General features: G+C 47.9%; 3 protein-coding genes across 3 annotated transcripts; 1 reads left to right on the top strand and 2 right to left on the bottom strand.

Annotated features, from left to right (window-relative positions):
* Window positions 1-1,968: 1,968 nt before the first annotated feature.
* Window positions 1,969-25,577, bottom strand: LOC135914881 (uncharacterized). Its single transcript, XM_065447800.2, has 8 exons — window positions 25,559-25,577; window positions 24,102-24,148; window positions 22,830-22,970; window positions 22,343-22,492; window positions 20,921-21,017; window positions 8,029-8,521; window positions 4,596-4,769; window positions 1,969-3,048 (listed from the first exon to the last, which is right to left on the bottom strand). The coding sequence occupies exons 2-8, from the start codon at window positions 24,124-24,126 to the stop codon at window positions 2,869-2,871; spliced, it is 1,260 nt and encodes a 419-aa protein (XP_065303872.1). The 5' UTR covers window positions 24,127-24,148; window positions 25,559-25,577; the 3' UTR covers window positions 1,969-2,868.
* LOC135914883 (putative nuclease HARBI1) lies at window positions 10,848-13,620 on the top strand. The gene is made up of 3 exons (XM_070533009.1): window positions 10,848-11,594; window positions 11,686-11,827; window positions 12,340-13,620. The coding sequence occupies exons 1-3, from the start codon at window positions 11,058-11,060 to the stop codon at window positions 12,840-12,842; spliced, it is 1,182 nt and encodes a 393-aa protein (XP_070389110.1). The 5' UTR covers window positions 10,848-11,057; the 3' UTR covers window positions 12,843-13,620.
* Window positions 14,715-16,742, bottom strand: LOC135914880 (hybrid signal transduction histidine kinase L-like). Its single transcript, XM_065447799.2, has 4 exons — window positions 16,499-16,742; window positions 16,177-16,282; window positions 15,599-15,817; window positions 14,715-15,210 (listed from the first exon to the last, which is right to left on the bottom strand). Exons 1-4 carry the CDS (start codon window positions 16,660-16,662, stop codon window positions 14,950-14,952), a joined length of 750 nt encoding a protein of 249 aa, XP_065303871.1. The 5' UTR covers window positions 16,663-16,742; the 3' UTR covers window positions 14,715-14,949.

The following is a 25,577-nucleotide window of genomic DNA, read 5'->3' as shown; positions in this document are numbered from 1 at the left end:
AGTGGTAGCGGTGACCAACTGGAGGGGCGAAACAGTATTACCAGCCACAATACGGACCGACAACTGCACGGAAGCGGAAGAATGTGCCATAGCTCTCGCCATCAGCGCTCAACCCCCAGATTACATACACTTACAGATTCCCTGCAAGCATGACGAAACAACGCACAAGGCCAGATTTCCCCGATGGCTCATAAACTGCTACACAAGAACCAACATACCCCGCTAGTTCACCTAGTTTGGTCACCTCGGCATACCTCTCTCCCTGGCAATGAGCGCGTTCATTCGACAGCGAGATAACCTCACCCTCCGGGCACCGGTGGAAGGCCAGTCCAACCCAGACAAGGTGAAAAAGATACCACTTACATACATGCAATACTACGACACTACAGACTGTCCCGTAGAAAGTTCGCTTCACCACACGTGAAATTAAACCGTCCAGATGCCGCCGCTTGGCGCCAGCTCCAAACTAATACGTTCCACAGCCTTGCTCTCCGCCACTTTTTACCCTGCCCAGTATCCCGACCAACGTCCATTCGGTGAAGAACACCCAGACCTCTACCTTTCTACGTAGGATTCCTCCAAACCAACCGGCCTTCCTACAATGCCCAACGCCTTCCCATCCCAGTGGGAAGCTGCTCTTTCCACCGCAGCCTTCGACGACCAGCGATACCTGATTGACTGGGCCTGCCGCAGAGCAGCAGCAAATGGGGCCCTGGACTGAGGGCTCCACCCTCTGTGACCTCATAACAAAATAACTACTACTATAGTATACTACTACTACTACTACTACTACTACTACTACTACTACTACTACTACTACTACTACTACTACTATACTACTACTACTACTACTACTACTACTACTGAATAACTGCTTGTTTTATACTTAATCTGTGCGTCTGCCTTTGACACAGTCGAGGGAAAGAGAAACAGCTTTTTTAATTTAAATAAAGGCTTGAGTATCGCAGGACCCCACTGGCTATTGCGGCATGCCGGGCATGGTCGAGGGTCGCGGATTAGCTTTCCGAGTCCAAATCGGCATCCGTTACCGAATTCTCTAAAACGCTCGGCGCTGTTTTCAGCAGTGCAGTTCTCCCGGGTCCGGCACTTTCGATTTAAAGGTCATTCAGTCATTTCTCCCTCGTACTTCGCAAGAGTGGAACCACCCTACAACTTATATTGTGAACATTCATAACAATGAACATTTTCATGGTAAATTAGCTAACAGTTTATTAGCAGGAGAGTTGTAAATGTACTCCTAATCGAACAATGGCACAAATTTATTTTGTATGCATTTGTTTGATACGTTGCCTAACATTGTACTACCATGGAAGTTGTAAATGTACTCTTAATCGAGCTTTGATAGTAATTTACTTTTTACACTACACCCACTCCCCTCTTCAATGCCCCTATCCCCTGAGTGTAACTGAAAGAAATATGTAGAATACATTAAGCTGAAGCCGACTCTCCCACGGGATCGAATAGCCTCTGGAACTTTCTGTGGCAAAGCCGTCGTGGCAGCTCGGTTGCCATGGCGTCGTGCACTGAACACGATGTCGTGGGTTCGACCACTGCCTCGAGGGCTATATTCCGATGGAGGCGGAATGTAAAATTAATCATCTACCATGCATTGGGTGGAAGTGAAATTATCCCAGGGGGTCAAAATCAATTGAGAGTGTCCCGCTAGGCATGCATCATAATGAGGTGACGGATTTGACACGTAAAGCCCCAGAACTTCTCTTTTTCTTTAGGGCGAGACTATAGGCAGATAATGTGACGATACCATCCAAGCAGCAGAAAGCGGAAAGGTGACGCGCTTCGTGTAGCAGCTTTCATAGGGAAACATAGGAACTCTTCTCATTGTTGGTATCATGACTGACGACCATTGCTGGCTGCCGACAAGACTAGAAAGTGGATTGCGGCATTCTTGTGTTTGCAGTACAACAGAAAAGAATGTTTATTAGGAGACGGAATACGATTACAACCCAGGAATCGATACCGTAAGAAATGCGTTTCTACGGTGTGCGCAACAAGATTATCCTATATAACTCCAGACCACCAAAATTAAGTACGAAGCTTGCGAGTTAAATTTCTCCGTGCAGCACCATAGACTCCCACAGAAGGCGCTACTATATTCAGCCATAAATAATGTGCCAATGTAACGAACATCAAATACTCTGATTAAACGACAGCTACAACGTCATTGAGTTGAATATATCAAAGATTCGCACATCCTTTTCACATCGTTCCTTTAGGCATAGAAAGCAGAAAACTACGAAAAAGCTTTACGTGTAGCGCCTGCAATATGGGACGCTAATGTGTGCATAAGATTGTCCGATATTACTCCAGCAAGGACCCTTTTACTTTACTATTTGGCCAGTTCACTAACTATAGGCAAGAGCACTTGAGTCGGAGGACATTCGTCTGGCAATGGAGAAGCGGTCGCAACTTCCGTCTAGTTTTACTATGAAGCTAATGAACAGTCGTCAAACAAATGAGAACAGAAACAGAACACATGGTCCCCAAATTTGGACTTCTTAACTTGATACGAGTGTGTGCGAACCTTTATGTAATAGACGCCACATATTAGCAAGCGTCTTCATGGAGGACAAAGCATTACCTTCGACAAAGAAATTTCGTAACTAGATATAGCAAACGTACTACGTACCGGCCTTTCCAATAATGCAGTAGGCTAACAAAACGCAATAAAAATTATTGTCATTGGTCTTCCAGCGAACACTGCACGATTGTCTAAGCACTTTCATCGTTTTTTTTTTCAATGTTCACATAAAAAAACGCCAGCAGAGCAGCTATGCCGAGGTTCACTGCCGTCTGATGCGCTGTCATCTCTGCACGGTCCTCGAGTCTTCATTCGGAATGCTTCCGGCTCGCCGAAGCTGTCGACGTGTCTTCGCTGCCGTTCTTCGGCGTCCTATGCAGAGCCGCGTCGTACGTGACGCTGCGGATGCGTGCCACCACCGGCGTTCCGAGCAGTGAGTCCAAGGAACTGCCGAAAGAGCTCCACGGTATGCTCGTCGCGCCTGAAGCCTTTGGGAAGAAGGTCAGTTCACTTACATTTATAAGTCGTATAGGTACTGCATACGCAAAGACCAATAATGAGCACTTTTGTTACGAGTAGAGATAGCGCTGAAGCGTTTACTGGGTGGTGGAAAACAATGCCCTGTGAATTCATCGCGATGTTACAGCTACATTAGGCGTCATTCAGCAATCTCAGCGTCCACCGACGCCTGTTCGTTATCGACAAATAAAGGTGCTTACGTGATAATTGTGAATTTCTTTTTTTTCCTTCTGTTGCAGGTCCTCGACCACTAAATCCTAGAAGATATAGTGGCACGCCTCATACCACCTGAAATAATTGAATGTAATAGCTTTCCTACGAACCAGGTTGGGATTGGTTTCACAGGAGGTGTACACGCGTCATGAAGCCGAAGGTGGGAGCTAAACATTACCACGTTTTTTGGCATTCGGCCCCAGCTCGCTCGGTCATCTGCTATGCAACTATTTCTTGCACGTCGCTGGGGGAGTCGGAGAAACTGAGCATCATGATGCTCAGTTCCACGTGACCACAATCTGAGTCACAGTGTCGTTGCACATCCACATCCTGAGAAAACCCTTCAACGCAACACAGTGCCTATAGCGTTGGGCTGCTGAGCTCGAGCTCGCGAGTTCGATCCAGACCCCAACGGCTAGATTTTGACCGAAGCGAACTAACAAAAAAAAAAATTTAAGGAGCACTTAGTTGTCCCAACGTGGATGAACGCGAAAGCACTGTGACAACCACGCGATGTGTACGCTCTTTCAGTCTACTAGGGTGGTTGCTTGGGCTAGTTGGTAATTCATGATCAAAAATAACGTACAGCGCAAAGGACAAGGACAGCGATAGACGACTTTCAGTCGTTGAGTAACTAGTTCTTGGGACCCCTAGTTGTTCGTTCGACTCCCACCAAAGGTCGAGGGTACGACTGCCGACAGAGGTCGTGGGGGTTCTACTGCCCTAATGAATGTGCTATCACTAAGTGGGTCCTAATTAACTTCGCCGTAGTTAACACCGAGGGTCGTGAGTTCGACTCCCACCGAAAGTCGCGGGCTCGAGTGCTCATAAAAAGCTATTAAACTATTTATGGCCCCTATAAATTATTAACGGTTATTTACAAATTATTTATTACGCCCAGATCCCCATTCAATGGCTCTCATGACAGTTAGCACGAGAGATTTGCAATCTCAATTTCAAGCAACCTTTTCAGTTACCTTCACGCCCCCTTTCGCCAAACGAGCTGCAGGCCATCTTTTAAAATAAAGTTATAAGTAACCTGCGTGTGCGGGTGCTCCTTCGGGTACTATAAACGATTCATTCAGAAACACTCCAGTGCGTATGAGCAAACTATGGCAGCGTCCTATCACAAAATTAAAGCTTAGGAATTGCTGAGATGCATCATCGAAGATCAGTGATATTCTTCTGGGCGAATCGCATTGCCCACCCTTCGCCGAGCCAAGAATTAAAGAGATCGGAGCCGAGTAGCGTTTGTGATTAAAGGCGTGATTAGATCTCTACTTGGTGCCTGCATCTGACCCACCTCAGTTGGCCCGACAAGCTCATATTCAATTTCGGGGAGCACCGCCGGTGCAGTAGACGTGGTAGGCTCAGCCGGGAAGGCCACGTGTCTGGCGACCACCTCTGCACCCCGAGGGCGCTGGCGCCTCCTCGGTGAAGTGGACAGCGCCGACCGCAGCTCGCTCCTAGGTCCGGACTGCGGCATTCATCAGGAGGCGGCCATCAGCGTCAAACCAGAGTTAGGGTAGTGCAGTGAGCTGAGCACCGCTTCACCAAGCTCTAGGAGAGAAGCTCGTTCTCGTGAACGTGGTGAAAGCTGTAGAACGACGCAGTATAAGGCACTGAATTGTATAGCGCCACCAGACTACGCTACTTGGAACATAGCGTAATTACGTATAAAACAGCGACGAAAGTTTGTCTGAATTCGAATCGAATGAATTTCTGGACATAAGGTGATCTTTTCGTTTTTTAATGACTGTGCATTTGCGTTCACTGACCATTCTATTTATCCTTGATTATTCTCGCGCTTTAAAGCAAAGCTTTTTTTGCCTATTGTCCCTGCCCCACCATTTGCCACTGCTGGCTGCTGCTGACTTTCGTAATGGGCCGATACCGGACATAGTGCAAGCTGGCACCGGACTTGATTCCAAACATGGCGGTCCGTGGCGGTAGGTGATTGTACGTAAACACAGACGTGAGCTCCAACACAAACAGGGTGACGGCGTCTTGTCATCGTCTTCATTCAGTTGTGATCCTACGCTTGTTGTCTTGCCATCGTCATCGTTCCGACGTGTTCACTCTGTCGTCGTCAGTGCGTGCGTTGGGATTTCATTGTCTTTCAGCCACCGCCGACATTGGCATTGCGTCTTCGGCCCAACTTCGTAACCAGGTAGTCGTGGTTTCACCGTCATCATGCCATCATTGTAATGTCGTCGTCGGCACACAGTCGCCCCTATGCAGTCGTCGCTATGCGTTCGTGGCCTGCCGTCATAGTCGTTCCATCATCGTCTTCCATCGCCGTCATCATTTCATTGTCGCCATGTCACAGTAATTTTACATCGTCGTCACTCTGTCGTTATCATCGCCCGGTCGCAAAGGGAGATGGGGGATCCGCATGTTTGAGCGCCACATGCTATTTGTTGGGCGGTGCGGTTCCTGGTAAGAACGTGTCCAGCACGGTCCTGCGCTGTACACTTAAATATACTCTCTAAACAAAAACAGAGTTATTTGCGAACTCCTATTGAAAGCTTCGCTCAAAGCGATTTATAGAGCGCATGAATCCATGCATAATTTTTTTAAGCGAATATGTTTCTGCGGCCTTTTCGTTCATTTTCTTGGCTGGTGATCGGACTCGCACCGCCAAAAAGAAAGGCTCACATTCAAAACGCGCATGCTCCTGCGCGACCGATTGGAGTGGCGCGTTCGCCGCAGAATGCCAACTATTATAGCTGTTTGAGAGACACGTGGCTGCCGGGCCACAGATTCGGGCCATCTGAAAATTTCCATGTTGCCATGCAGAGCGCGGGAAGGACACTCCTCCTCTTTACCGGCCTTCCTCTTCACTTGTGTAAACTGCGGGAGGGGAGGATGGCAGTCAGTGCCCATACCAGTGGTTGCTCCACTGGACACAACATGCGTATGATGAATGGCTTATATATAAATGGAAAGCCAGCTATTGTACAACCCCAGATGTACTCTATATGTCAACAAGCATAACCTTCAAACGCAACATTCCTTTAATAAAGGGAATAGCCTTCTAGAAGCGTTCTGCTATTTGCATACAATTACAACCATCCTCGATATTTTCTGTATATTTTTTGCGTTCTTCATCCTTTACATCTGTAGCATGAATACAGATTTTATTACTGCGCTAAGCTTTGCAGCTTCCATTAAAATTTATTACAACTTCTTAATAAATCGCTCAGTGTCAGTCAGTGAATCAATGCTTATACTTGTATTATCGATAGATACATACTGACATGTGTACTTATTTATCCTTTTCTCAAGGGCTGCCACTAACAACTTGAAGTCATCACTTAGCGCAAGAGGCACCCGCATGATTAGAACTTCTGGAATGTTATCAGTTCTTCTATCCGTGTTATCGTTGTTACCGAACTTCGTGTAATGTGATTGCTTACGCAATGCGAACTGTGTAGTACTTTTTGGAAGATACACAGGCACCAGCGATTACTCTGGGGCCTCGATGACTCATGTTTAAAAGCCGACACGCTTGACCCACAGATCAGATTTTCGACGATCGCCGAGTGTGTTCGCCGCTATCGTTGCGCTGTGAGCGTAGCCTGCTTTGAGGTCGCCACTTATCCCAATAAAGAGGTAGTGTCGCCACTCACAGTTTTGATACTGTGTTCTTGACCTTCACTACCACGTGACAATATCTCTGCGCCGCTTATCCATTTATCGCGTTGGCTCAGCAGCGTTTGATTGCGCAGCACGAGGTTGAAGGTTCGATTGTGGCCACGGCGGCTGGATAGGGGAGCGGAATGCGAAAATTGACCTGAAAAACAAACAGTGCTAAAAACTGGGCTAAACAACAAGACAAAAGGGACACGAAAAGAAGCCACAAGAATAGCATTGCTCCATCTTGCGTGTTCTAGTTCTGTCCAATTTTATTAGCGCTATGTTTTTTAGATGCCATGTACCAGCTAGGTAAGCAACGCGCGTTATTCCGAAAAGCATACCGCTCATTGCGTGAATGCATGTTAAGGAACCCCATGTTGTCGAAATTTATCAGGAGAGAGAGAGAGAGAGAAAGAAAGAAAGAATAGGATTCATACAGTTCAGGATATGAGATAAGCGAACGTAAGTAGCACCTCCACTCTACTGTGGGTGGTTCACTCAGCCCATGGCGTCCAGTGGCCACATGTGCCCTTATCGCTTGGTTGACCAGTTCGAGCTGATCCCTCGAGTCACAACTGTACAGCGCTTCCTCCCATTGCCGTGTGGTGGGGTGTGTTATGGGTGCGAGCTCTGGTGTGCTAGTGCATGCCCATACCATGTGGTGGAGCGTTGCGGAGCCCTCCGCTACGGCGTCCTTCATAATTTAGTGTGCAGATTCGAGACGTAACATCACAATTAATATTTCACGTACGTAAAATTTCACGTACTTCACGAACCGAAGGTTCGTGAAGTACGTAGTCATGGTGGTAGTCGTGGTGTGCCTCGTAGTCGTGGTGCGCCTTCGGCTGTCGTTAATCACTCTAACCAAACGCGAGCTCCAACTGTACGCTATACTTCAGCTCGTTGGGCGCTACTTGCGAGATAAGATAAGGAGACACGGAGACACGAGAACACTCGATGATGAACCAGTTCTGTCCCTGCTTCTTTTAGTTGCCATGCGAATTGACGCCTTTCTTTGCCGATCGTGGTGGCGTAACACTGGAGAAGCGTCCAGGCGTGCTGACGGGCTTGTATACAGGTGTGAGTACTTTACTCACGCTTGGCTCGATCGTGAAGTAGCTGGCGTTAAGGCTCTCGGCGCCACCCGGCTGCTCGGAGAGCGATGACAGCTGCGTTTCGCCGGCGTCCTGGGCCGCCGACGGCGGCGGCGGTGGCTGTGGTGGCGACGTCGTAACGCCCCGCAGATGCGGGTACTGGAGGTGCACCTCTTCGTGCCTCAGCACGGGCAGCACGAAAGACTCGTCCGGAGCGCTGCACAGGCCTCGCAGCTCGGTCAGCGAGGACAGCTGGGTGGTCGTGTCTGAGGAGTGGTCGGCGGCCACCGCCTGGCCGTTGTCCCGAGTCCCGGGCCCACTGTCGCCGGACACGTGGCTGTGCGCCGGCTGTTGCGCCACGGGCGCTTCGGTGTTTTGGGACACCGCCTCCTGACTCGGCCAGGTTCGGTCGCCAACGCTGGCTTGGGACCAGACGAGAAGCGTTGTAGACTGTTTGCCGCCGTCGTAGTCCATCGCCCAACGCATGGCGAAGTTCCTGCAGCGGTCGTCGTTGGTGCGTTACCAATTCGTGAAGTCAGCAGATAGTGATGCCAGAAAAATCATAAGAGAAATTAACTGCTATATTCATTTGATACGTTGGACTAATAGACAATAAATTTAAATTGAAGTCGAAGAAAAGACAACTTGTTCGATCCCCCACACGTTTACGAGATGACCACATTGCATCTACCACATTACGCGTGCGAGCCTTTACTAATTAGGTCGTCATTCCTGACGCTTTCATGGTATTTGCGTCTGACTGACTACTAGATCTGCTTTAACACAAGTGACATTTGGGCAAGCTGGTGTAACCTAGTCTTAGGCAACAGCGCAAGAAATGACACAGAAAAGAACCAATGGAGCGACTAGTGCTGTCCCCTTGCTTCCGTAATTCTTGTCCGTGGTGCCATTTCTTGGGCTGTTCCTTAAAATGTTATAGATCTAGCCGTTCTGGTCCTGGTGGTGTCAATTTACGACGTTACGGAAAACGTCCCACACAATTCATGGGACAAAGAAAATACGAGAAGTTGAGCTTTCGCTGTGAAGTCAGCATAGTATTGAGGTAATTGCAGAAACTCAGATTGAATGGTGCAAGACAACCATTGTTTTGCGGAAATATGAAACCAAGAAAATTAATAGTAGCGGTTACACTCTTCACATTAAGACGTCGTCAGCGCCAAATAACTTGGGCATGTGGCTCCATAATTTATTGTATAATAAAGATATATTGACTAGCACCTCAACAAGAAAATATAGCAAAGCGATTTTCGCACCTCACATAATAGCTCATTTTGCATCGTGTGAATTTGACGCCATCAGGGCTGTAAAATGCACAATGGTTGTAAAATGTAAAATTTAGGTTGGGACCAGTCACTTCGTTATCTTTCATATGTTTCTGGAAATGCTTTCCAGAAGCATAGCGGGCATTCTCCGTTTTTCACCATATTTACTAGTGCGGGACTAGTATTTAGCTGACAACTTGATAGAACCCGATAGGACATACAGGCGCATGTAGATTATTTATCAATAAAAACGAGGAAGACTCATTTAACTTGTGTGCCTGACCTGTTCACCAGATGAAAAAGAAGCTGACATCGCTTGTTGTAGTTTGACCAAAGAATATTGAGGACTCAGTGCGAACTGCTACTTAGAACAGGCCGTATAAGCGCCTGTGATAAGCATGTTTTTATTTGGTGCAGTTATATCTGCTTGTCTGAACATTACAAGATCCAGAATGACGTCTGACGGAAATAAAATACAAATTTTTCACTCCCTTCAATATAAAACATAATAAAGCTGTACCTTTTTCAAATGATACTTCACGTGCTGACTCGCATCCCTTGAGCCCTGGTGGCGTCATTTGACACCATATATGTAACTTGGCTAAAAAATGTTAAATTTACTTTTTTTATCATACTTGTTTACATGATTACAAAGACGGCGCCGAATAAAACAACACACGAAGAAGGGGGACATGAGACAAGCACTTCGTGTGTTGTTTTATTCGACGCCATCTTTGTAATCATGCTTAACCAACTTGCCCACCAGCACATGCTCAGTGACATCATACTAGTGATAGCTTTTTCAGACTAAATATGTCAAGATAAAAATCTCTGCCTAAAGGAAACAATTAACCGCGGAGTGGGATGGATGAACGGATGTTATGAGCGTCCCCTTTGAAACGGGGCGGTAGGTTGTACACCATGTACACTATAAACAGCAGCATGGATAGAGGGCACCCCTGTCTGAGTCCATAGTATTGGAACCTCAGCGCTGACGCCCGTCGTTGCAATCGCACCGCTGGCACGAGTTGTTGCAACTGGGTCGCAAGCCCCAAGGGTAGCGTTGGCCTGGCGGCCTGGGGCACAACTGGAAGCATCCGAAGGTCCGAGCAAAGCATGAGTCGACTGCTAACAGAACAACTTGTTTATTCTAGCATCGCAAAAGAGCGGCCGTTCAGGTCGACCGAAGTGGAGAGACGGGAGAGCACGTTACTCAACAGAAGAAATCGGAGCCTCTCTCCTGGCGTCCGGGGGCAGCTGCTTTTATACTCTCGGAGTTGAGGGCAAGAGGGAACGTCACGGGACGAAGCCACGTGACGGCGGGGCACGGACAAGCTGAGAGACATGTTGAGACGAGTGTAGTGACTCATCCGCCGAGCCGGCGCCGGTCAGACCTCCTCGCTTCACACTTGGGGAGCTCCTCTCCCCGGCTGCCGCGCTTTGACAAGCGTGGGCACCACCATGCACACACACACACACGCACACTTGAAGACACGTGGCACTGAAACATGCCTGGGGTGCTATTTTGTAGGAATTCTATTACTTTTTTATGCGTTTTGCCGCCATCACTGAGCAGCCATTGGTCGAAAATGACCGGGCCGCGCCCATTTTGTCTGTCAATCACGCGACGTCAGGAACCCGCAAAAACTGTAATCGTCATCGTGACGTTGACGCACTCATTATGCGGAGCAAAAGGCACGGATATTTGGCACGGCCAGAGGCAGGGTCGTTTCCGAAGGCATAACAAAAATGGCCGCCCCTCTGATTGCTATGGCCGTGGCTCTTCGCCGTCGCCGACGTGAACACGGAGAGCCAGACGACGCGTTTGACATGCCGGATGACCATTTTCGACGGCATTTTCGACTCTCGAAGGGAACGGTGCGGTTGTTGTGCGAGGAACTGGCGGGGGAACTAGAAGCGGAGCGAGCGACGGGACTGTCGGTGGAGCGGAAGGTGTTGTGTGCGCTGCGCTTTTTTGCCACTGGGAGCTTCCAAGCGTCCGTTGGGAGCGAGGAGACGATTCGTGTGTCGCAGTCGACAGTGAGCGAGTGCGTGCGACGGGTGGCAGAGGCTGTTGTGAAGGCCGGGGCGCGCAACAAGTGGGTGCATTTTCCTAAGGCGGCCGAGGAAAAGGCAGCCGTAAAGGAAGGCTTTCTTCGGCGCGGTGCTATCCCCGGTGTCATAGGATGCGTCGACGGCAGCCTCGTAGCTATTGTCGCACCGAAGGGTGAGCGCAAGGCTGCGTTCATGTGCCGCAAGGGATACTACGCCCTCAACTGCATGTTCGTAAGTAAACCTCACGTTTTCTGGTGCCGATCCTTTTTGACAGTAATGTTGCTCATGTCATCGGGCACTTTCTCTGTTTACGTTTTACCAGATCCGCGATGCGGACATGAAAATCTTGGCCGTGGACCCTCTGCGACCGGGGTCGGACCACGACGCTTTTGTCTGGCGCACGACATGGTTGCGCCGGCGGTTTGAAGCGGGCCGCATCGTGAATCCCGGAGAATACCTCCTCGGTGAGGCGAAACACCTTTTTTGGCGCAGTCACGCTTCAGTAGCGCAGAACGCCGTGTCCGCTCCAACCCAAACTTTTAACCAAATTACAAGCACATAAGTCGGGAAAAAAAAATGAAGTCACCATTGTCACCATTGTGACTGCCACCATTCTCAATGTTCGAAGTGTTAAGTTACAAGCACATTATGTGCTTGCAAGGAGCAGATGAAAGCAATACGTATTAGTGCTGCTACTACACCCAGTGCCTGCCAGAAGCAGAAGAAATGAACAAACATTAGTGCTGCTACTGCTACTACTATCATTGATAGTACCAACAAGTGTTGATTTCTTCTGCTTGTGGCAGGCACCGAGTAGTGCACTTGTAAATTTGTTAACCGTTTGTGTCGAGTATGGACATGCTCAACTCATGCTTTTACTTGGGATTCACTTCTGGAGCCTTCTGTAGATTTCCTAAGTTTACAACTTGCCTCTCGTCAGAGGAGTACTCAATGTACTATTTCCATCTTCGTGCAGGTGACAGTGGCTACCCCTTGGAGCCGTGGCTCCTGACCCCAGTTCCTGGCCATCCTCCAGCGCAGACAGCCGAGGGGCAGTACAACACAGCACATGGCGCCATGCGTTCCGTAGTGGAGAGGTGCATTGGGCTCTTAAAGAGCCGTTTCCGCTGTCTTCAGCGATATCGCACCCTCCTCTACGAGCCGGAACGTGCAGCCAACATTGTCGCGGCATGTGCTGTGTTGCACAACCTTCGCCTGTCTGAGGGCAACATAGACTCGGGCGATGATGACAGCGATGACGACAGCAGCAGCAGCAGTAGTACTGAGCTCTGCGGTAATGACGACCCCATTCCGCAAGGTCTGCCCCGAAACACAGGGTCGAGAATGAATTATTTGAGAGGCCGGGCCGTCCGTGACTCTGTGATTGGAATGTTTGGGACAACCCGTGCGCAGCACATACAGTACCTGAGAAGTGTTCGGCGGCAGCTGCGACGTCAACAGCAGCGTCAGCATCGCTAGGTGCATGCACACAGTTGTAGCATAACATGTGCCGAAAAATTGCATTGTGCATTTCATGCTGTGAAATTGCAGACAGATTTCCCATGCTAAGTTGTGGGTGATGTTTATGTAATGCAAAGCATTCATGACTGGTCAAGGAATGTAAAAGTTGTGTAGTGAACCGTTATGTAAGGCCTGCATTTATACTAAGTGAAACAGTATGTTTAGTGGCGACATATAAGATTGAAAGCAAGCTAAAAATAAGTGTATTTTCAAAGGGTCTGCCATGATTTGCATGTTGCTGCTGTCGTCACCTAGATGCCCTGCGTGCCATGCATGTAGCCTGCAGTTGTCATAATTATTTCTACTCGTATCGGTGAAGTTCTGTGTTCCCTTACGCGTTGATGGACAGAAACGCCTGTCTACTTGCTTTGTATTCGTCGCAGAGAAGCTCCCAAAAGCCAAAATGTACAGTGTACGTCACACCTTCCGCTCCATTGAACGTGCTGTTACACGTGCAACTTCTAGTTCCTGCGCCAGTTTGTCTCGCAACAACCGCAAAGTGCCTTTGTAGTGACGAAAATGCCGTCCACCTGGTCATCCGACATGTCAAATGCTGTGGCTCCTGTGAAGTGTGGCACGCATGAGCAGTTGATACATTTCAACAAAGTGCCCTCAATTGTAAATAGCTGAACTCGGGGAATGGAATATTGCAGAGTGTGTAATTACATTTCCACAGTGCAAGCTAGCACTGCAAATACAGTAGCGCCATGCAAATAAAAGCACCAGAACACTGCACCTTTCCGTATTATTTCACCCTTCAACATACAGACATTTTTTTGGTAACACTTGTTTATGTACACATCACGTGCGACAGTCTCTACATTGAATAAGTGCGAGAACAGTGAGTACTGCAGCAGTAGAGACATATGCAACATATCACAGACAAGTTGCAATAAATATTGCATCACATTGTTCTTGCATCTGAAAGATTCACAGGTAACGGCAGGCATCGTGTAAGGAAAGTGTTGTACGCTGCACAAATATGCAGAAATAGCAACTGGCTTAAACTGCACCTGAAAAAGGTGCAGGTGCTTAAATCACGCATCGACAGAAGAATATCACTGCAAAATATGTAGGTACATCACTACGTGTGAAAGGAACATGCTGTCGTGGAGTTCCATACTGAAAAAGAAAGCCATAACATCTTGCTTTGATATTGAGTAAGAGAAACTGCATAAATATTGCACACGAGGGGTAAACGTACAATGTATCACAACCATGAAAGAACACTGAATCGCAACGAAACCTGGTAATGAAAAACAAGAAAAGGACGTCAAGCCCTGTATGTCACGGCAACGAATTATATAAACCATGGAAAAACACTGAACGACAACAAAACGTACTCATGAAAAAGAAGACAGTAGGCCCCCTATGTCACGACAAAAAAGAAATAACCATGAAATATCAGTGAATGGCAACAAAACGTTATAATGAAAAACAAGAAAAGAAGACATTAAGCCTTGTATGTCACTACAAAAAAAATATTGACCATGAAAGTACAGTAAATGGAAAAAAAATGTTATGACAACAAACAAGAAAAGAAGACATTCCAGCCCTGCATGCCAAAAAAATGCAAGCATAATATGTACATAAATATGCAAAAAAATACACATTACAGATGAGGTGAAGGTGCATAGGCAAGGAATTTTCAGAGCTTTTTGCTGTGCATATTCAGAGGTTCCGTGTGACATTACATTAAGGCGCATTGATGACATAGGATTGAATTGTAGAACATTTGCAGTGTTAATTCGTGCTTAACTTGACATGACAACAACTAGGCACCGCATAATTGCAATGCCGCAGTCAGATTAATGTACCATCGGGCTTGCTGGCACTTGTGCAGGTGAGCGTGATAGTGTGGGCGCTCTTATTGCTGAAGTACAACTTCAAGCAAAAAAAATCATGCTGCAACGGCTATGCTACTTGTGGTTGCATGAAAGGGTGACTTGAGCAATTATTTCTTGCTAACTAGCAATATCCGGCCTTCATATCACCATTACTACAACAGCAAAATTTAAGCTAATAAAAAAATGGTATAAAATTCCTTGCCTATGCTACTTCTTATTTACATATGTGGGTCCTGAGAGGGGGGAGGGACTTGGCTGCCACCATGGGCCAGTGCAGCCAGCAGCAGCTGCAGGATACGCTGGTGTGTCTCCTGTGAGCGTCGTTCCACTGCCAGCCGCTGCTGCTGCACGTCGCGCATGCTGCCAACCACCTCCCTCAGCTGTTGAAGTCCCTCCATGTGGACAGCATGTTGCTGCCGCAGGACCTCCATATGGACTGTATGCTGCTGGCGCAGGATGTCCATATGGGCCTCGTGGTGCTGTTAGCGAATAAGATGTGTAATTAGTTTAATTATATAAGCTCAGTGACAATGCCTTGGTGTGTTGCATTCATCTGCATTTGCAGGCTATTGTCACTGTATATTGAAACACTGATAATATCTTTCTGGTCCATCAAATTTGTGCAGTCCCATCCCATTAAGATGTCTTACATGGTTATACCTGCTTCCCTGAACCTAATGCCGCTTCTTTCTTTTCGCCACATAATTGCGTAAATATTGACACATATTATTCCACGCAAATGTGTACAAGATATAATCAGAGCACTGTATGCATACATTATGCTTGTTTAACGATTAATTGTTGGAGAGGTCATATGCTCGTCAATTTCATACGCAGAAAAATATACGTCTGTGGCCTTACACATACCCGCTGGTTTTGCTCCAGCATTTGTCGGCGGAAGCGAGCCTCCTCCTGTGCCCTGGCTTCCGCCGACTGGCCCTGCCGAACATATTCGGCAGTAGCCATATGGACGGCGCCCTCAAGGTCTTGCTGCTTCGACTGCCTATGGGGGGGGTGCTTGCGGCTCTCGTGGAGTTGGCTGGGGGGTCGGCTGGAAGGGTGGCTGCTGGAGGGTAGGCGGTTGCTCTTCATGCAAGACAAAAGCAAACGCTGCTCATCCACTGTTATCCGACCCACACAGCTTGATTGTCCTAACCAGTCACTTCGAAATGTCATTGCAGCTGCACAGCTACAATTATGATACACAAGGCAGTCGCATAGTTGGAGCAAAAGATGTCACAGAAAATTGCTGGTTACATTAACCTATAAGAAGCACAAGGAATCTCTATTACAACATCATGTCATTTGTAGGCTTGCGTTTCTGCTCCATGAATAAGAGCTGAATGCTGAACACAAAGGTAGTAACAGCACAGTGGGCTACTTCATAGCAAGGTCATACAGCAACTGCAAACAACGCTACAACAAAAGCTGGGTCACTGACTTACGTGTAAGGCCACTTGGCCCAGCAACAGCTGCAGGACCCGACACCACAAACGTAGTTGTTGCTGGTGCACTGCGGGAGGGCCCTGCAGCATCCTCCGAACTTGCGTCCTGCAGTCAGAGTAGTGTCGTTGCGAGCAGTGTGTGCAATGCGCATCATTTACACAAGTTGCTGCTCAGAGTGCATAACCTATATTGTAACCAGCACAAAAAACGAAAAAAAAAATATGGCTGAAGAGATTTTGGAATGTTGTATTACAATGTAATGCTGAAAATGTGTTAGGCTACAGCAGCACAAACAACACTTTTTAAACCCAATGTACGCACCTCGCTATCGGCGAAGTACTGCGGCGGGGAAACAAGGAGGCCGCCTGTCCTCCCAAGGATGTCGAGGACGCGGCCGTCCACCCCACCCACTTTCCCGCCTCCAGTGGCCCTGCAAACACAACAACGACAACAACTACGTGAAACGACGTTACTGTCAGCATCATTAGAAAGCTCACCTCTTCTCGCTCGCGGCCCTGGCCGCTTCTTTCTTGGCCTTGTGAGCCATTTTGGCCCAGTGGTTTCGCCAACGGCTCGTTGACTTAACCGCTGGGCCCTGTCCGTTCAACACTGCCGCCACCGCCTCCCATAGCTCGTTCTTTCGAGCAGCAGTCATACGTGGCGAGAACTCCGTAGAAGCTCTCGCCAGGTATGGGTGCTGCTCGATGAACTGCACCAGAATATCCGTCTGTTCTTGTGACACTCTGGGCCCTTTCGCTGCCGTCATTTCCGATTTTCAAACTTGGGAATTTCAGCCGGCCCGCAACACAGTAAGAAATTTACAGTCAAACATTCTGTCTAAGCTAAGCGCCTGCATAAAGTGCTCACTACGAATTGATTATTTTTTGCCTTTTTATACCACTAATATAGAAAAGGTAAACAAGCTACTCACATTTACCGTTGTAGCAGCTTCTTTCACGGAGCGTAACCGTCAGCGCAGGGGCGCCAAGCCCAGAGTATTACTGTTGCTGCGATCACATTGACGAGGCTATTGTTCTGTCGTGGCGGTGCTCTAATGAAGGGTGCTGAGTGGCTTGACAGTTCTCGATCCACTATGTTGCAAAGTTTGTCCTCGTGGGTTACGGTTAATTCTTGTTGGCCCTTCGTAAAGAAGAAATTATCACACGTCAGACATGATGCACCGAAAACCACACGACAACGTAAGCACTGCACGAGCAATATTTACTCACCTCACTCTGCTGCATCTCACGGCTCCTGCAAGCAGCGCAGATTCTTCTCAGATGCAAGTGTACCGCTGTGGGCCGCAAATAGTTGCGCTGCGTTACCGACACGCTAGCGGCTGTCAGCTGGTAAACAAAGGCTGCCATTTTGCGTGAGCTCAACGGCATGGATTGGATGCACATCCGACTACTATGTGGCTACGGCTTCAAAAATAGAGCACTTGCGTTTGCATTTCTTTGGACTGCGGCAGCTTTTGCGTTGTAATGTAACAAAATGAATTTGCTTTGCGCAGCATGGAAGTCCGCTTTCATTAAGTGCTGTTTCACAAAACAAATTTGCTATACAGTCCCGGAAAAAGAGAAGAGAATACGAAAGAAACATCCGGCCAATGAAGGGAGCTTCTGATTGGACGATCCAAGAAACGTCGTGCCTACGTGTACACAATTTCCAAAATCGATGACGTCACGCAAAGAGGCATTGGCATGAAAAAAGGCATTCCTACAAAATAGCACCCCTGGACGCGCTAGGCGGGGAGGCGTTGCGGCAGCTCCGAACGGGCCAAAATGTCCGCCGCTTTGAACGAAGCTTCGGCGTCCGTTGCATCCGCGCCGGCTATACCGCGCGTCGTAGGCAAAACGTAACAATAGTCTCTTGTTGATAACAACTTTCTCCTTGCTCCTCATCCCTTCCCATTCAACACAAGCTGTTTTTCTAGGTAAATCTCCCTCAAAAATTGTATACAGTCACTGCCTAAGCCAGCCCCTTTCAGGATACCCCCCAAAATGTTGCGTCTACGTTGTCATACGATCCGCTAAAGTAAAAAAAAAGCCACATATAATGGTCTCCTTTGTACTCTACATATTTGAATACACTAAGTAAGGACAAATAGGTTATAATTCAGCAGCCTCGGAATTCTGAAGCCATTCTGAAGTTCTTTCAATATGCCATTATTCTCTGCCCATCCTTGCAGTTCTAATTTAACCGCCTGCACTCCTAACCTGTATATTAGTTATGTAATGGTGAACGGTCTACATGAGCTCATTCTAAACTTTCCCCCTTACTTTTATAAACTTAATTCATTCTATTTTGTCGTCAACTGTTTGGTATTCGTGTATCTTTTAAGGTTTCATTTATACTTCTGTCAAGATCGGCCTTCTTTTTACTTTTTTATCCATGTTCATTAATCGGCCTAACGGGAACCTTGTCTAACCCTGTGGCTGTGCGCTTAGGAATTTTCTCTTCAGCTTCCTTCCAGTTTAAATTTCTCAACACCAGCTCTTTTTCAATCTGGTTCGCTTTCATGCTCTTTTTTCCTGAAATACAACCTCGTGATTGCCTTGGAAAGATTGAGTTGTTCTTTCTCGGTTGTAATTTAATGCCCCGTCTCCTTCCAGTTCGTTTCCATCATCACTCTAAAAGCGTGCGCGCGCGCGCGCGCTCGCTCACTCGTCGGTCGGTCGGTCGGTCGGTCGGTCGGTCGGTCGGTCGGTCGGTCGGTCGGTCGGTCGGTCGGTCGGTCGTTCGTTCGTTCGTTCGTTCGTTCGTTCGTTCGTTCGTTCGTTCGTTCGTTCGTTCGTTCGTTCGTTCGTTCGTTCGTTCGTTCGTTCGTTCGTTCGTTCGTTCGTTCGTTCGTTCGTTCGTTCGTTCGTTCGTTCGTTCGTTCGTTCGTTCGTTCGTTCGTTCGTTCGTTCGTTCGTTCGTTCGTTCGTTCGTTCGTTCGTTCGTTCGTTCGTTCGTTCGTTCGTTCGTTCGTTCGTTCGTTCGTTCGTTCGTTCGTTCGTTCGTTCGTTCGTTCGTTCGTTCGTTCGTTCGTTCGTTCGTTCGTTCGTTCGTTCGTTCGTTCGTTCGTTCGTTCGTTCGTTCGTTCGTTCGTTCGTTCGTTCGTTCGTTCGTTCGTTCGTTCGTTCGTTCGTTCGTTCGTTCGTTCGTTCGTTCGTTCGTTCGTTCGTTCGTTCGTTCGTTCGTTCGTTCGTTCGTTCGTTCGTTCGTTCGTTCGTTCGTTCGTTCGTTCGTTCGTTCGTTCGTTCGTTCGTTCGTTCGTTCGTTCGTTCGTTCGTTCGTTCGTTCGTTCGTTCGTTCGTTCGTTCGTTCGTTCGTTCGTTCGTTCGTTCGTTCGTTCGTTCGTTCGTTCGTTCGTTCGTTCGTTCGTTCGTTCGTTCGTTCGTTCGTTCGTTCGTTCGTTCGTTCGTTCGTTCGTTCGTTCGTTCGTTCGTTCGTTTTATTCGCTTACGTTAACAACCATCGTCCACAGTTTCTGCGCAGTTTCTTTTTTAATGGCCACGTTTCGCAATATGTCAGCACCAATGCCACTGCTACTGTAATGACATCACGAGGGGTCGCGAGCACTCGTGTGCCAGGAAAAGCAGCATGTGTCATCCGTTTGATGGCACGGATTCCAAGTGCGGGAGCTAATCTTTAAGGCCAACCCCTGGAAAATCTACATATCGCTCAGTCATCTACTGTGCATGATTATTACGCTCTGAACGTATACGACACAGGTTTAGTTGAAATCCACCTGCTTTAAAAAGTCGCAGTCACCATTTATAACAAGCCTATATATTTGGTAATGCATATTTGTCTTCAATGGACGGTCTTCAAGCAACGAGAAGATTCCTTGGAATTACTGAGTGCGTAACTTCGAGTTACAAACATATTATCTGGCGTCTGACCCTTCAAAAGGCTACGCACATTGTCTGAACGAACGTGCCAAGAGCTCCATTTGTAAAGTGTTGCTCCTTTTACAGCGAAGGTGTATATAGATAGCCTACGGCGTTGGTCGATGCCCGTCCGTCTACCCGTCGCGTCGACAGATAAAAAATGAAAAAAAAATGTTCGTCTCCAGTTTCTCGCGAATCCTCTAGCTCTACATCTATTTACACTGAAATTGGCCGCTAAGACGACTCTATAATTACGCCGAGTTTCATTAACTTGTTAGAATTAGTTAGTTCACAGTGAAGTAAACGTTACAGAATTCCCGTCTGTTGTCAATACATGGCTGCCTACGGAGGGAGTAGGGTTACGGAAAACGGCTGTAACTGTTGTTTGATTGAACCTATCCCGAAACGAATTATATGACAGCTAGCGACTAGGATGGCTCTAACATTACGCCGAGTTTCATCTACTTTTCGTAATTACGTAGTTCACAGTGAAGTTATAAATATTGCGCAATTCCCGTCTGCCATGTGGCGGTATACTTGCACACGTCACTATTTCATGGAAGAAGAATAAATCGTCCCACAGACAAAATATCTATCCGTTGCCGGTGTACTTCAATAGTAATAATAATAATAATAATAATAATAATAATAATAATAATAATAATAATAATAATAATAATAATAATGATGATGATTCCCATATATACATAGATGCGTCGATTGAAGTAAAACAAGCCACTGCTTCTCTGCTCGTCCTTCTTCCCAAAGCGGAAGGGCTGACGAGTTTTTCCAACATTATTACATGAAGCTCGAAGGGTCAACAGCGTCAACATCCGCTAGTGTATGGAAACGAAGAACTGCCCACCTGTGAACGAGGATCCAGATGCAGAACACGAACAGGATGATAAGGCCAGTGCCAGAAAGCAGCACGAGAAGGGTCGTCCAGGGAGTAGCAGGTGCGGCTGAGAAGAACGGTGAATATGGGAAGCTGTTACACGCATATTTACACGCATATAAAGTTGGGACTCAATGAAAGGCGGCCTTCCGACACGATCAATTAGAAAGCATCCGAGTCCTTGAACTTCTGATCATGAACTATCGCCAACAGGAAAACTTCACTGCACACTGTCAAGCGATGCAGAATATGCCTGGCGTTACACACGCATGCTCCTGCGTTATCTATCGCGCTTCATTTGTTGGTGGCTATATGAAGGATGTTTCACCTAGGCCGGGCCAAACTGTAGTGAGCTAGGAAAATGCAACCGATTTAGTACTGTCTCCTGTCCTTCCGGGCAAGTCGAGGTAATTTTTACCGAGCTTAGATAATTAATTAGCAACAATTAAACAAGCAACTTCTAACGTAATAACTTAAACGCGACGTATCCAATGTAAAAGTTGTAGAGTGTATTAAAAATACGCAAATAACATTTTTAAGGTACCTGCTATGGTTCAAGCTCATCCGGGCTGTAAGAAAAGCGCGCGAGATATGAAAGACAAGTACATACCACGTTAATACGCGCTTGCGGGCAGCGGCATTAGCGCCCTCAAACATTCCACGAACAAATGATCATTGCTGCACGCAGACCCAAGTCATGAACAGGCCAGATGAAAGGTGAGATGGATTGAATACAATGGTCTTCACTTCGACTTTTTTCGAGATATCTTGTCGGTTGAAGCGGTGGGATATGCGATAACCAACGCATGGCAATTCTCGAAGCTCTGCCACCGTTTCTCACTATTGGCAGGCAGTGCAAAGTGCGAGGAGATTTTTGTGATGGATAGCAATGTATCGGATACAACGGGTGTGGCCTTATCGCCTATCATTCTTGCTTGCGGCCTATTCGTACCTTTGGTCTACGTGGCGCGTCGATCCATCATTGGCGGAGTGTTTTAGACCATTGGTCGCTGGGCGTAAGGGCGTAGTCGGGTGCTGTTTTTATATCCGTAAGCATCTCTACGTTTGTCCCAACGATAAAACTGTCCGTCCGTCCTATAAGACGAACGCTTTCAACATAGCGCCCGCAGCAGCGAGCGAATTCACCTTCGCGCTGTCTTTCGCCTCAACGCGAGCTACGCGGCGAGAACACAGTGCACGAAGCTGTCAGCAGTCGGCGCTCACTGTCGCCATCGCAGATCGCTTTCAAGAAGCGGCACTCGCGGCCGCACCAGACCCAGCCGCCGCCGAAGTGCGGTTGATTACGGTTCACAATGGTTCGACGCGGATGGATAAGGCGCTAAGAAGTGATAACGCGTGCGGACACTCAACGCCGCTCCCGTCCGTGCGCACCTGTGACGTGGATGGCGGTGCAGTTGTGCTCGTCCCAGGGTCGGAATCCCGGCGGACAGCTGCACTGGCCGGCCAGGCACACGGCCGTGAACGAGCAGTTGGCGTCTCCAGCGCACGCGGCTCCCAGAGAAGGCGGGAACCAGACAGCGGCTGTCACGTGACAAGCGAAGGAGGTACACAGAATTCGGGACGCGCGGGGGTTGTGGTCTCAAGATGCAACGATCACTGCCAGCCACTAGGCCTTCCCGATTCTTTAGACAAACAAAATGCGATCCACTTTCTATTTGCAACGTGACTGCACCCCACGGCACTGACTACGTCACACCTCACTCAGTAGGTGCGATATCCTATAGACATCCTCCAGAAGACAGGAGATATTTGCCAATACATTCGCAGTGGGTACTGTTGGCAGTGGCGCGCGACCTGTCTGTCCACGGCAGGACCGTGTGGAGGGCCGTGGCCCTCGTGGGTGTCGCTCATTTCATACCTGTAGAGTTGCAAGGCCCGCCGTCGGTCGCCATCGGTTGGCCGGGAGACGACGGGCAGACGCACAGGTGGTCGGAGCATGCCATGACCGGGTCGATGACCGCGCACTGGTCCGTTGTGTTGCAAGTGCCGCGCGGCAACGCTGTGCGATGCAGAATAACGCAGTCGCGTTCGTTGGGATAGCCACACGCTCGATCACGAGCGAGTGGACACCTACGTATAGTGCGTTTACGTAGCGCAAAGGGAATACCGAGATAATTCGAAGATTTCACCAATTCACTTTGACGTAGCCGCATTCAGAAGTAAGAGTTTAAAGGAAAAAGAATGTGGCGTTCCTTAGCTGCGAAATGTCCGGCTGACGAAGTAAGCTACCGTTTGCGGCCGCAAACAGGCTCCAATAAGCGTGCGTACGTGCGTGCGTCCGGGTAAAGATTCCCAGAAGGAACAGTCTATTGCGATACTTTTATTGGAAGCAAACCTATTGTGTAAAGTCCGAGCACGTGCTGCGGTGCTTGTAAGCTTAATTTGAAGTCCACGTTAAGGAGACAAAATTGGACGCAGGGGCTCAGACTGTCAAAATGCTCCACGGTGGCATCTATTGTACACGGCACCTATTTAGCCACCATACTTGCACCAAACGTCAGAAAATTCGGAGGACGCTTAAGCTTCGCCTTTAAGAACGAAGCGCGATAGCATTCAACGAAACCTGACTGCTTCTCGCGCTTCCGGGTAACTGCAGCGTATGTAATGTTTACCGGGAAGCGCTTGCGGCGAAATCTATGAACGAATGCGAGCTTTCTGGTAGGAACGCGGCCTCTTTCGTGGGTAGATCTTCTGTTATTGTTTCGCACTTTTGGTATTTCAGTCTCAAAAGATTTAACATAAAAGGCATGCGCTGTGGGTGCTTTGTTTCGTGACATTTGCTTGGGGGCTGCCATTCTCAAAGTTGCGAGGGATATTTTTTTAAAGAACGCAAGACAAGGTATGAGCAACTTTAGTGCTAGAAAAGAAACTTTAGTGCTGCGTAGAATATGCGCCCTTCGGAATTCTGTAATTTCATTCCGTATGTGACGACCGAGTCGGCGTGCCCATTTTCGTCTGCTGCTGAAGCGCTGAAGACAACTGTCTTCTTCTGACGCGTAACCCAGCCCAGTCAAACAGAAGTTCAGCAGCAGACGAAATGGCCATGTCTACTAAGCGGACATTTACAAAACACCCAACTCAACTTCCAATGAAGCTCGTACAAATTTGCACTAGTTATGCGTATACTTACGCGGGCCGCCTGTTGCGTTCGCCATCTCTGCCGCGTACAGGCACGGCCTGTCAGGGATTCGAGATGAAGGCACGGGCAGCAGAAACAAAAAGAACAGGCGTTTCAATAAGCCCAACACTTGTTAACCATGTTTCACACAAACCTCGGTATACCACAATAATGCGACCACATACAAGGAAAGTGAAGGCAACGCAGGAAGATTTTCTTCAAGTTAAAACCATATGAAGCCAGGGGAAGCATAGGATCCCCTAATTATTGTCTTCAATTGAATTATTGGACTAATAAAGCACGAAGAGAAATCAAAGTGCCATAAAGAGAACTCGCCACCGGTGGCGCTTGACCCACATTCCTGCATTACGCATGCGATGTTCTGTATAGACTGGGCTTCACCGGCATCCCCTCCCGCCCTCCGCTTTCCTGGGTATCGGAGGAGGTGTACTACAGGTGCAGTCCCGACAGCGGTAGCCAGCGCTGTGGCCAGTGTTTGCCACCACCGCTTCAGCCAGGCCATGACGGCAGCTGGGGAACATCCATTTAATCAGAGACGTCACGTTGTACGTTTAATATAAAGAGGTGGCAATTTGCAAACGAAGCTTCCTATGTTATCGCGTTGTATCGAAGCTTCCTGGCAGCGACGGGCCGCAGTAGATACAAAAAAGCCCTTATGTACCACCGCATAGCACGTTACAGATGGCGGCGCCTAGTGCGTCCTTTAAGCACAGAGGTACTTGCTTTTATCAGGTGTGCACTTTCTGTGGGAACGAAGCAAAAAGCCGCTTCTCTTGCGGACAAGTGCAATAACGCTTCGCTTGACATGGGGGTCTTCTTCTTCTTATCGTCGCGTGCTTCAGAGCATTGTCGTCTTTCATTTTGCGCGCTTTAGTTGTCGCTGTCTGGGCACATTCCCGGACATCGAGACACAATATTTATGTGTCAGTCAGCGCAGGCGTTCTTGCAGGGTGTCTAGCGAACTGGAAAACCTGGAAAAATCCAGGTATGGTGAGGGAAATCTTTTTCTAAAATGAGTAAAGTAGGGGAAACTGACCTTGTTGCAAATTCATGTAAATAATTTACCGAGCAAATCTTTCAGGCTCTTTACGGCACCCCAAGTCAGCTTTCGCTGCCCAAGAATACTGTCCTCAGTTGCCCTATCAAAGCAATTTATTTTTGCAGTTGACAAATCAGGGCATGTCATGCAGCAAAACGTATATTATGTTGTCGTAAAGCATATTAGTAGGAGCGAATGGGGGGGCGGGGGCGGTGGTGATGGTGGTGGCTGTGATGATGATGATGATGATGATGATGATGATTGTGATGATTGTTATTTCTTCTTTAGCGGCAAAAACCAACTAGGGGTGATAAACTATGAACCGGGTGATAATATGATAAAACACGTGAGAAAAGGTCATCGAACGTGGGAAAGAAACCGATAGTAAATGAAATAAAATAGGGCGTACCAAGGTATAGCCAGCCTTG

Source organism: Dermacentor albipictus, chromosome 2 (genome assembly GCF_038994185.2).
Source record: "Dermacentor albipictus isolate Rhodes 1998 colony chromosome 2, USDA_Dalb.pri_finalv2, whole genome shotgun sequence".
Lineage (NCBI taxonomy): Eukaryota > Metazoa > Arthropoda > Arachnida > Ixodida > Ixodidae > Dermacentor > Dermacentor albipictus.
This window is presented reverse-complemented; position numbering and strand designations above follow the sequence as displayed.